This window comes from Camarhynchus parvulus, chromosome Z (genome assembly GCF_901933205.1).
Source record: "Camarhynchus parvulus chromosome Z, STF_HiC, whole genome shotgun sequence".
Classification (NCBI taxonomy): Eukaryota; Metazoa; Chordata; class Aves; order Passeriformes; family Thraupidae; genus Camarhynchus; species Camarhynchus parvulus.
In genome coordinates this window covers 24,523,604-24,536,972 of record NC_044601.1, presented here as the reverse complement: position 1 = coordinate 24,536,972, position 13,369 = coordinate 24,523,604, and the positions used below count along the sequence as shown (strand labels likewise).

At 36.8% G+C, this 13,369-nt stretch overlaps 1 protein-coding gene across 2 annotated transcripts in view; it reads right to left on the bottom strand.

Moving 5' to 3' along the window:
• Positions 1-13,369, bottom strand: part of PCSK5 (proprotein convertase subtilisin/kexin type 5) — a 230,353-nt gene that overhangs the window by 98,287 nt on the left and 118,697 nt on the right. For both annotated transcript variants that reach the window (XM_030968460.1, XM_030968461.1), the window contains exon 9: positions 7,141-7,241. In XM_030968460.1, the coding sequence (XP_030824320.1) occupies positions 7,141-7,241 (101 nt within the window). The remainder of the gene's footprint in view (positions 1-7,140; positions 7,242-13,369) is intronic.

Below are 13,369 nucleotides of genomic sequence, written 5' to 3'. Positions count from 1 at the left end.
CCTAATGAGTGCAAAGGAGAAGAAATCAAACTTTTGGCTTGCTGAAAATCTCTACTAAATCTCACTAACTACTAGCTCAAACTGGAAATTCCTCTAGGCTTTCAGTTCCCATTGAAGCTATTCCAGGTGCCTCTGTTGTTATTAATTTGTCTACTATCCCAGTCTTGGAATTCACTGAGAGTCTATGAATATTTTGCAAGAATTCCAAACAGTTGGATGGCTGGTGAGTTGCAAAGCAAGGACCTGATTACACAGATAAGTATTCCTTTAAGGGATTCCTGTCCACCTGAAAGGTGAAAAAGATGCTGTTTCTATCCTCACTGTGACATTAATATACATTTATCTTCTAGGACTAGGGCAAATCATCAGGGATAGCAGTTTTCCTGTTTCCTCTATATCTACAGCAGGGAGAATTTATCTTCTTAGAAGGCGATCTAAATGTGCCATCATTCAGCTATCTTTTCTTTCTCCTTCCATTTTTTCAGTTTTTCTATTACCTGCAAGAAGTTGAATAGTATTCTCTTTAAAAATTTAGTGTAATAGAGGGAATGATAAACTGAGCCACTAAACAATGAAGAGGGAAAAAGCATTTTGGCAGAGAACATCAGGCACTAAGTAGCATTCTCAGAGCATCATTACCTGTCCCTATTGCACACACTGCCACAATTCCCCTCAGCTGAAAGGAGACCAGAATGAAATTTATAAGACTCAGAACTGGCTGCCTACACTGCCCAGGACTATGCACTCATTGAAAACCAGGGAAACTTTGGTTCTTAAGCCAGATTCTTAACATATTTAAATATTCTGTTGTATTTAACAAGAGCAGATGCCTTCTCTCCCTGAGCATTTTTTAAAAACAGTACTATGCCTATAGGTAGCTTTTTTACTTATGATGCAGTTTCTCACACTAGGCTTCTGGAGTAGAATGACAGTAATTGTTTATCCAGTTGGGCTAGTAAAAATTACTGACATAAAGATTAAAAAAAGTCATGGAAAAAGTAAGGCACATTAAGGGTTTGTACCCTTAATGCTTCTACATGTCCTGTACAACATCATTTTAATAAATTTCTAGCTCCATTTCACAACGTTCAGTTTATATTCATGCCGCATGTCCACAGTTTCTGCAATGCATCCTGATCTCCTTATGAGGCAGCATTGAAAGGCTTTGCCATAGAATCTGCAGCCACAGAATCACACAATGGTTTGGGCTGGAAGGGACCTTTAAAGATCATTTAGCCCAAGTACCCAGCAATTAGCAGGCACATGCAATAGACCAGGTTGCTCAGAACCCTGTCTGAACTGACCTTGAATGTTTCCAGGCATGGGACATCTACCACCTCTGTGGCAATGTGTTTCAATATTTTACCACTCTTATTGTAAAGAGGAAAAAAATTCCATCTTTTGCATTATTTTATATTGGTTTTTAGGATAAAATACAGACAAGCTGTGATAGTGCATGATGTATTCCTTTAGATGAACAATGGGGTAGGCAGCTATACATCCACCATCAATGGTATTCTAGTGTACCTGTGTCAAATCTGCAGTGCACACAGAGATAAAAAATCGTTAAGTGCCAAAAACCTAACAAACAATGGCTTGATATGCAAGCTGATAATGATGAAATTGGGAGGAGAAGACCCTTGAGAGAAAGGCATCTGAATTACATATTTTATTGTGTCATCTCCAAAGGAACAATAAAATAAGACTATCCAAAAGACAATGCTCACTGTCTGCTTAATAACAGCATGGAAAGAACAGCAACAAAACCTTAGGCTAATAGCCACTCTTAGAATCAGCTTGACTGTGAAGATGGGGAAGGCTAACATTGTCTTAGGTTAATAAAGGAAGCTATGGTTAGCATTAGCTATGGTACACAGGCCATTGATTTCACCTGTCTTCCACTTTTCAAAAGACTCACTACAGGGACACTGCAATTCAGTCAAACTGCTCCTCTTCCACCTTCCTCCTTTTACTCCTACAAGGAACTGACTGGAAAAAACAGCTGGGATCCCTGCTCTCAAGGTGAACAGCCAGAAGCACCTCAAGTGTAACTTGAGAGACTAGCCTCTAAAAGCTAATGCTGGAAAACACTTGGAGGGCCAAGAAACTACAGGGGATAGAGCTTAAAAGCCTCAACTGAGAAAATGCCAACTGAGATTTATGAAAAGCTTATACAAATTAAAGGCATTGTGCTGGCACCAGAACAACAGCTATCCACTAGTTTTATTTCTAGCTGCTGCTCCAAAGCACAGACACAGAAAAACCCAATGAAGAAGTTAAAAATCATCACAAATCAAACATTACTTGTTTTTAACCTTGTTTGAGTTTAAGAAATGTCTGAATTGAATTTTCTTAAAACCTTTCAAATGCAAGTTAAATGGAAACTTTCAGCCTGAATGGCTATTCTTTGGCAAATTTTTATGTAACTGAACACAGGAACAGGAACTAAAGTACACCCAAATCAATGTCAATATAATAACGGAAATTCCATAAGTGACATAGGTGTTTAAACCTCAAGATCTAAAGTAAGCATTTATTAATGGCTATGTTTTTCAAATACTTCAATATTAAGAGTAAACTACTCAAAAAATGCAAAGATTCAGAAGGAGATTTTTAACTCACACACTCTAGCATTGCCTTCCATAACAGGCAGTCAATCAATGGAGCAGACCTAGCTAAAGCACTTAAATGATAACCTCTCCTCCTGCACTCGAATTGTAACTACAGAGGACACTTGACAGCACTTCCTCAATTTACCTCAGCTGTCTCATCACTTTTTACCTCTGACTATATTTATGACAAAGCAGTCATAACTTTGATAACACAGAAAGATGTTCTCTGTATCCAAAGTTGTACCTCGCTAGACAGTGCACTGCTTTTCTCCTTTCTGTAAGAAAATCAATCAATCCAGGAAGTATGCAAATATCTGTTCAGTTACCAGAAATCCAAAGTATCTAACTCTGGCACTGCTGACCCCTTACAATGTGAACTCCATTTTCCTTTTATCTCAGTGATTACACTTGGTGGTACTGTCTTCTAGAGGAATGTGGTACACTGTCACTTCTCTGTCTAGTATCCAAATTCACTAAAATTCTTTAGTTTTCCCAGCACTACCTTGTTCTAGCCTTGGTTCATGCAAAAATGGCAAATGCAGGAATGACACTGATCTTTTGGAGCAAGTCCAGAGGAGGGCCATGAAAATTATTAGAGGGATGAAACACCTCTCCTTTGAGGAGAAAATACATTCTTTCAGATAGTGAGTTTAGATTACATCTTTGCCGGCAGGGTGGTAAAGCACTAGCACAGGGTGTCTAAAGAAGTGAAGGGCGCCCCTCCTCTTGGAATTGTTCCAAGGCCAGGCTGGATGGGGCTCTGAGCAACCTGGTCTAGTGAAAAGTGTTTCTGCTGATGGCAGGGGGTTGGAATGAGATGATCCTTAAGGTCCCTTCCAAATGAAATAATTCTAAGATTCCATATCACTCAAGTGAAGAGAGTCATGGAGGAAAAGATTCTCTCCAAGGCTATATCACTGAGTATACCACGTGGTAGAAAGGTAACAGACTAATACTTCCATTTCAGTTGCTGCATCTTACTAATGAAACTAGTTTATTGTACACCACATACTGGAAAATATGCATTGGCTTACAGACAGGAACACACAGTTCAGTTGGGGATGTATAATGTATTCTTCTGTCAGTAACATAAGGGTTTTTATTTAAATTTGGCTTCTTCAAAGGAACATGGCACAATGGTCTCTGGAACAAATACAGGGCCATTGTCTCTCCTGACTCTGATTTCCTCAAATTCCAAATCCAACCTTTTTATCAATGAGAAAGGTATCTCTGCTACCAACAACAGATGGTACTATGCAATGAAAATATTTTTAGTAAGAAAATTGCTGCCTCTGTGCACTAAATTGATTATACTTATTTTCTCATTTGCAGTTAGAAAAATTTGACATTTTGTAATGATTAAGTGTAACACGCAAGCATTTATTCACAGGATCTGATCAAGATACTAGATATACTAGGAAACATCTACTGGCTACATGTGAAAAGCAATTTACTCCCTAAATACCATAAGAAAACTGCAGAACATGAAAATTAAGATAAGTCTGTGTGATGGTTGTTGTGTATTTGCAACCATGCACTGCAACCTCAGGGATTCCAAACAAGCAGCTCGAAACTCAGTTACAATTCTTCGATACTTGAGGAAAAATGTGCCACTTTGATACTCAAATACTATATAAAAATAATAAAAATGTGATCACATTATGCATAAAACATCCTCAAACAGTTTGTTACCAGGATTTCAGAAGCAGATCCCTGTTGGAAGAAATGGTTAATTGCAGGGTTCAAATCAGTAGGCAGGTAAGAGATCCTCCATCAGCTATTTGCCAATCCTACCATATGGGGCTTGTCAAAGAAAGTGTGAGCAAGACATATGTCTTGCTTTTTCTTTGATTAGTTGAACCTTTGTGTGAGAGCTGAAGCAACCTCTTGGCTGTTCTAACTCACACCCAGGCCATACTAGTGCTCTGCTCAACTCATGATGTTTCACAGGAATAGAACTCGCCCACTGGGCAAGTTCTATGACTTTCATAGACTCAAAACCCAGCCATGGTATAAACTGCTGTGTTTTCCAGCACAAAATGGAATGAAATGATACATTATTACAAACACTGTCAAGAAGTGTTTAGGACTAAGTGCTCTAATTTTTAAGCAGCTTGCTGTACAAAGAATGTATTTAACCTTGCAAAACCCTTTTCCAACTTGTCTTTTAAAAAAATCTCACATAAACACTGCCATTAGCAGAGGTACTAATATGGAATCTAATGAAGAATTTATGAAAATGAAAACTCCGTAAATCACATGAAATTAATTAGCTCCAGTAAGCAGTTAACTAAGACAAAATATCATGTGTCCTTTATATCACATTTTAAAAGTATTGTAGAAAATACTTCAATGGCTTCAAAACTTCCTAACATTTACTTAGGGTCACCTAAACTGAGAGGCATCACAGGTGAAAAATACAACATGAAATTTCAAATCACATAAATAAGAAATCCAGAAACTGCATGAAATAAATTTAACAGATTCCATACATGCAAACCCAAGACATTAAAACTTAATAGATCAGAATATGATCTCCCTATAATACTAAAGGCTGTACTTCATAATCTATAACGTCACAACACCAAAGATTTCTCCAAACTGGTGAAGAAAACCAGCATGGAAGCCATAGCATCAGAACTATTTTTCTCCCTAGTTTCTCTCTGCTTTTTAACTACTTTTTTTTTCTGTTTTATTTAGTGGCTGTGGTTAGCAGCAGTGGCAGATTTTAAGTACACATAAGAGAGAAAAGTTAATGAATGAAACTCAAATGAATAAAAACCATATTTATGGTATTATTAATATAATTCCTTTGGATCTACTCAAATACAAAGGCTAAGATCTAGAAACAGAACCTTCCATTTAATGAAATGGAACAGATTCTAAAGGAGGCAAAGTCAACACATTTTCACTGTGAAATCCTTTTTAGTACCATGCAATGGAGTACTACAAATAAAAAAGAGTTACTAGGATATTTAGTCACTGGCACATTTTGTCTCCATCACCACACATAAAGCTTTACCACAGTTTTGTCCTTATGTCTATTATGGCTACTATTAGTTTTGGAAAAAAATGCTAGTCCATATATACTAATATGGATTTCCCCTGGTAGAGTCACTGAAGGTCACAGAGGAAAAAGGGTAAGCTTCTCAGTCTGTTTTAAGATGTCACAACCTGCTTTGTTGCAGGTCTTGTAAGATATAACTTTTCTGAATCTTTCAACTACAACAAAAGAGAATTAATCAGTTACCAATTTCAGTTCATTAAGCAAGAATAGTGAGAAAAACTTACAGCAAGTTGGAATGTACACAGACAGAGTCTTATCTGTATTTGCAGATTGTTTGAAATGAACTTAAAGATTTTAAAACTGGGGTTAAGAAGAGATTTAAAAGTTAAAAACTTCGCAATAACACTATATTAACTTCTCTAAATACCTTTGTCTCTGGTAGCTGTGTTAAGAACACACAATTATAACACCACACGTGCCACACTACTTAAGATTATGTCAGGTCTTCATTTACAAACTGTTATGCTTATAACTCAACGGCAAAAAGTATTCTGTGCCAAATATTGGGTCAAGCTGTCTTCAAAGAAAGCAACATGAAAGATGAAAACATAATTCTAGTGTTACGAACCACACACAATTCGAATCTACTATTGTGTGCAAATTTCTTACTTCCTTCAAAGAAAATGGCTGACCCCATAGGAAACTAGTTTTCTTCAGAATTTAACAGAATCAATCTCCTATAACTTAAAAAGATTGAGCAGGATATGAGGTGAAGCATTCCATCTTAGACGTGGAGGTTTTATCCAACAGAGTACAAAGTAATGCAAAAGGTTCTAAAATACAGATTTACCTGAAGATCACCCACATTTCTGATGCTTCATGAAGCACATTGTGGATACATATTAGGCATAAAGAACCAAATCACACAACTGAGAAAATTCTTTTAAGACTGGAAATCTTTTGAGCTAAAGGTACAAGGACTATGGAGCTACACTATTAATGATTTTTAGAGCTGACAAACTTGATCTATGTTAAAAAACAGACTTGTGTCAGCATGCAGAAATTGCGATTTTATTTTTCATGCTACATTTACTTATGTTCAGGTTAACATAAGACCTCCCAAAACCTCTTTCAGTATTCAAGAAGAGACATTGCTAAGAAGAGCCTGGTGAATGGAGGAGGTGACCTACAGTACCCTGCAGGGTACAGCAGACCTAGGCAGCCTTCTAGGCGAACTGTAAGATGTTGAGAAGATGCTATACATAATTTAATGGAAACCACCTGTGCTCAACAGTGTTTCATGTTACTTCAACACTGAGTACTCTGTCATTATCTGCACTGTGTCAGCTTTCCTTCATGTGAAGTAAGCATGGAGATCTTTCCTCCCCTTAGGAGGTCACTGTGTATTGTGACAAGAAAGGTTACAAAGCACTGTGTGAAGTCTGCATAAAGGTGCTGGATGAATGAGAAATATCTTCCTGTATGCTTATTTTTTGTTTCAGAATATATCTCAGATCTTACTTTGCTTCCAGTGCCAGGGCAATGATGCCTGCAGCCATAGGTGCAGAGGCTGAGGTTCCAGTATGGCTGTCTGTGCAACGCTGCCTCAGGTCTGTAGTAATCTGGAAGAAATTGAATGTGTGAAATTAGAACACAACTTCAGAAATCAGAGCATGTTTCATATACTTGAATGAGTCACATGTATGTGGAGGGTATTTTCTTCTTTAATTGCAAGCAAAGGAAGATACATGATGTTAGATGTTCTGAATTTGAAGTCACTCGTGAATTTAGACAGAATTCTATATATTGCTCCATGGCATGATCAATAAAGACATTTTTACCCAGAAAAACAAGAGGGGTTTGAAACTGCACAACTGCAATTCTGTCCTTCTATATGGATTTACACAGGATTTTCCCTCCAAGAACCTCAAAGTGCTTTACAAACAGGAAAGACCTAATCTTATATACAGCCTGCTTATGCACATTTTAGAGACTATACAGAGGTATGGAGGGTTTTATTAGGTTGCCTGAAGTCACAGTGGAAGTATATGACACAAGAGAATACAGATTTGCTCATACTAAAATGTTTAATCTTTCATTTACTCCTTATGCAATAAATCACATGAAATTAAGCAGTAATTCGTTGGAAAATCCTGATGTGATCACAAATTTGGCCCAGCCATCACCAGCCAATTAGATGTTTTCAGTTTTAAATTGTTACATCTTATGTATAGATAATTACATGCTGCACATACGTAATTTTTTATGTAATCTAAGTGGATGTACAAACTGTAATGTGCAGTACCAACTAGATACACAGCCTGCTACTTAGTGTTAGGATGTTTCTATCCAATAATGATTTTAGACAGATGATTTTTGTAAGAATGTAAAACATGCACAAAAATGTGTTTGTTCTAAACCTTGTTTCTTTCAAGGCAATGTCAATCTAAAGTGATTCTACTCTGTGCTTGTCTTCCTGAAGAAGTGGTTCTTTGCAGGAGCAATGCAGCAGAGGTAGGATGTCACTTCTACCTAGCAGGAGGTCAGGCAAAACCCATGCAGACTGGAGAACAATTGTTTGAAGACAGCAGTCTACAGCAGGGAAACCTCCATGAAGGTGCATGACCTGTGATGTCCAAACTTAATCTGAGAACTTCAGTCACTGCCCCCTCTGAGGGGCAGAGAAGTTGATTACATAACATTTTATCTAAGAACATGGAATTATTGTGTTCTAATTCACCAGTGTTGTACTTAATTTCCAACACAGATTTGCACAAAGATGGGAGAAGGAGAGGATCAGATGATCAAAAAAATCACAAAAGAGCATAGAGCACAGCTTTGAAAATTCAAGATATATGAAATGTGATCTAAAAAACCAGCTGTATCTCATGTGGGCAGAATATAAGCAAATGTGTGCAGGAAGGATAGGTTTCACACTTGATGTTAGCTATATTCAGTATATTACATGATTTGAAAGTTCAAACAACATGTAAGCATATGCAAGTTAACACGAAAGATTTCTAACAGAAAAGGAGCTAACAGCACGAAAAGGTGTTGAAAACCAGCAGGGACCGAGTGAAACAATATGGAAGCTTCTAAAAATTGAAAAAGACATGTGAAAGCATTTATAATGTTGGATCCTTAAACGAATAAACTTACCAGGGGCTGGGTTTCTTGATTAATGAAGTCTAAACAGAAATTTTTGCCCCCTTTTATATAATATTCTTCATTAGTACACACCTTGTTAAATAATTTCTTCTATCTGTCGTTGGCTAGAAGTTGAAACCCCATAAATAAAATGTTCGTGTAATTTCCATCTCTCTTGCCCTCTCACCTATTGACTGTCTATTCATTTAGATGATGAAAATTATCAGTGTTGGGAAAAGCATGGAAATTGCAGAAGAGTTGTGACAATGAACTGTGACAAAGAGAGGAAACTGCAGCAGGAACAGCCCTAACACTGCATTGCCTATATGTGCAAATTCAAATAGGGATTTTCCAGGTGGAATTAAGAAGTCTGAATACTAGATGATGACATGCACCCAGAGATATGTAAGAAGCAGGTGTCCCATTTGGAAAATACTGGTCAGAGCTGTGGCAAGGACCAGAAGGAAGGCCAGGAAAAAGAGAGAGTGAAAAGGGATTAATACATGCTCATGTCTTTCATATCCTGGTACTTTATGCCCTGCATAAAAGTGGCACCGCAAAGAGCATGAACGGCAACAAAGCATCCAGGAGCTTGGCCAGGAAAAAAAAGTGCTGTCGCAGGAGTTTTTCTCTATGGGACAGCTTCTCTCAATACAGTGAAACTCACACTGAATTCTGCTATCCTTGTTTCTCATCATTTGGAGGACCATCCTTCCAGACCAATTTTACTGTCCTGTCACTACAGATATCAAACACAACAAGCCGTGACATCTCTTTAACTGGCAACATTGTCCCTCTTGTTCTAAATGGATACTGTGGTAGCAATTTGAACCCTTGTCTTGCTTTCAGCAGACGCTTCAGCTGAAAACGTGTTGAGAAAGCTTTGTATGTGTGAATGCCATTTGAGCTAATTCAAAGGAAAGTTGCTGACAGGAGCTAAGATGTTTAGGTGTAGATTACCTCCAAGATCCGAGGCCTGTTTTTCAGCACTATGGATTCACTGTCAGAGAACTGTTGCATTTACCCCAAGAAAAAAGAGTACATGATCACCAAGAGGTGAGAAAACTTCAAGAAGAAAAAAGATGTCCAAATTCCTGAGCAACATAAAAACATCATCAATCACAATAAAAGGATGTAGTGTTTGATAGCACCATGAAGCTGCCGTTAGTGTATATTAGCAGTCATTCTGATTGTTAGGGTGGGGAGAAGGAGGAATTTTTAAATCTTTCATTGAGTATAACACAGCTGTTGATCTGTGAAAATGCTGATTCAACTTCCTAAGAAAAGTCCATGCAGTATTTCTAGGGCCAAGAGTTACAACAACTTCTAAATAAGTTGAATCAATGAGGTTGAATTGAAGACAATGACAAAGTTTCTGGTATTTGCCTAGTTTAATCAACATGAAATTAGCCACAGACACCTTGATGAAAAGCAAAGAGAAATTATAAAAATCATTGCAATGCACTGTAATACCTCCCACAGGCATTGGTGCAAAGTTTTCAGAAAAAACAGGCATTTATTAAAGGAAAAAATCTAGACACACTGTAACAGTTTCGTAGAAGCAACTTGCTCTGAGCAACTTGCTTTCTGGAGATGCCAATTTTGTACAGTTATTATTAAGGCTGAATCATCAATCTTCCCATAGTTTTAACAACTGGGAAATTAATGAATAAAGTAAAAAATGGGATTTCTTTTAGCAGAGAAAAAGCTCACATACCCTCTCTCAAGCCTCTGCATTTCCTTGTATTTCATGTTTCATGACATGAGTTTTCTGAAGTGATTGAATAATTTTTTACCTTCTGCTACAGTTCTTCAAGTCACATTGATTTCTGTGAATGTGCCCCTAGAAGTGAAAAGATTTTAACAAAAATCTATTCTACATTCTACACAGCCTATGCATCTGTATGTACCCAGAAGAGAAGACGTCACATTGTGTCCTGTGATTATCTGGTGCATATCTTGATAACCTGAGTGAGTTTCTGAAGGAGAGCAGGCTTTTGTATTTTAAGAACTGGCAGGAGACAGGACGGGCTTTCTTTTGTTGTTTCGGTTTTAAGTTCTGCTGAGAGTAGAAGCTTATCAACAAGAGAGACAGAACATCAGCAGATGAATTACTATTTATCAAAAGACAACAAAACAGGTGGAATATGAAGTAGGTACATTATTTACAGGAGATAAGTAATTTAATATGCTTATAAATCATATCTATGAGGAACTTTCTGATATCAAAATCTTAGTGTGTGAAAAACAAATTCAAAGGAAATTCATTTGTGCAATATGTTTGATAAGAACCATATAGATAACTCTATAACATGGTGCTTAACCTGTCCTAGCCACATGATCTGGCAGGGGGAAGCTATCTTTAAGCGTTGTCCTATGGCATTCAAAGTAGCAAAGAAGAGAATAATATGAAAAAATACCTTGATAACTGCATATGATTAGTGAATACTTCTGTACTCACTGAGTATGAGAGGTAACATCTCTAAAGAACTATAATTTTATAGTCTTTATCTACTGTCCATTTGTCTCTGTGAGAGTTTCTGTGCGTGTAACTATGCCAGTACTTTGCAGCTGCATTTGAAAACACCTAAAAGTAATTCTAGTCCTTTTCCATAAGAGTCTATGTAAAAGGCATACATCTATCGGCATCTTTGGAACATTTGCATGCTTCTAATATATCCAGAGGATGGAGACTTGGTTCATAATAGGCTAACTACCACTGCAATAAAACTCAGTACAGTATAAAGTCAAGTGCACTTGGTGTACTTTCCTCAACAGCAAGGAACTCTTCCAAGAAGGTGTGTCTACCTGTAACTGTTAGCTTAAAATATTTTAAGCTGTCATTGTATGTGACATTGTATATGACAAGAAAACCCCTCCAAGACTAGAAAAACTTCTAAAATTATGTTACATCATATATTTTTAACAAGCAATTATAAAAAGTGGGTAGTAATGAAAAGAGAAAAAAAAGGGTTTTGTGTAGTTATAAAAGTGTTCGTGATTCTATTACTCCATATTGAAATCAAATAATTTTATAACAATTTTTAGTCTACAAAGCGAGTTTTTAATACTTGGTTGCTGGTTTTTCATTTACCTTATAATACATTCTGCATATACTTACTGGACAGAAAAACAGAGAGTAAAAGAAAAAATAAAGATATTCAGCTAAAGAATTGCAAGGAAAAACAGGAAGGAACTGTGAAACATGACATTATACAACTGTGACCCATTCACTTTTCCTAAGTCTTGGGTAGGTATTTCTGTACCACAACACTGTATAATCTCACATGATACTGAAATCTGTGCTGTGTTACATAAAAAAAAAAAAAAAAGTTCATTTGATGTTGGTGGTAAATCCTACACCAGGTCACTTCTTCCTGGTTTACTGCTGTGGTATTTGAATGTAGGAGTCTCACTCCAACAAAAAAAATCATCTTATGATCTGATAAAGTATTGTTACTCTTCAAATTTTGGCTTAGAGCTCAACCCTGCATTGTTTGTCAACTGCATATAAATGTATAAGCATAATAGAATTTGGATGATTTAAATTTAATAATAATATTTTTATTCACCCAGTATTGTTATTTTTCCCCTTAAAATTGCTGCAAGCTCTCAGTTTCTTGTGGAAACATATGAAGACAACCTCTGACTCAAAAGGAGCACCAGTTTAAACAAAAGTGTGACATATGATGCAGGGAAAAGGATGCATGGTACATCAGTGAAAACATAGTTTCTAGACTCTTCTAGCACTTAACAGCAGTTCGAAAAGCTTAGGATTTGAAATATTCAGTTCTGTCTTGAGTTCACTTTTCGTTTCAAATAAGACTTCCTTTCAAGGTAAATGATACATGATAGGACTTTAGGAGGACTGAATTTGAGACAAGAATAGCAATACAATCATTAATGCTCTTAAAACAGACTATAAGCAAGAGAGTCACACGGGTAATAGCAATATTCCTGTCTCCATGCAAGGATGTGTATGCTTAAAGGACTTCTCAACAATCAGTTTGAAAAGCTGGTGTCACAATTTAATGGAATTTCTCACTGGATTGTAGCATAATAGAATCACATACTTATCCCTTATGTGGACAACTAGTTTACACACAACACAAACAGAAGCTACTTATCTCCACTATGCTATATCACTTCATCATTGAAAGTATCTGGAAAGGGAACAGCCTTGCATGACTTTAAATACCAAGTACCACTAGTAAAACATGGAAGAGCTGTGTGTTTCAAAAGTCAAGTGATAATACAGTGCAGAAAAAAGAATCTTGGTAGGAATTTTTATAGTCTGTCAAGCATTTGGGATCAGTGACTCTTGCAACTGCAGCTGGAAGGTTGCTTTGCACAAGAGTAGGCAAGGATAAATTACATTCTGGTAAACAAATAGTCAACAGACATGGGTTAATTCTTATGGCTACTCAGACTTTTGCCACTTACTGTGCAAAATGATGCACACTGTAGGACTAAACTAAAACTGGCATAGGGAACTGGACTGCTGATCTGAATAGTAAAAACAATCCATCTGTCAAGTAAAAACAAACAGTGCTTATAGAATTCATGGAATTAAATTAAAAATTATTTTTACTTATCTCTGAGA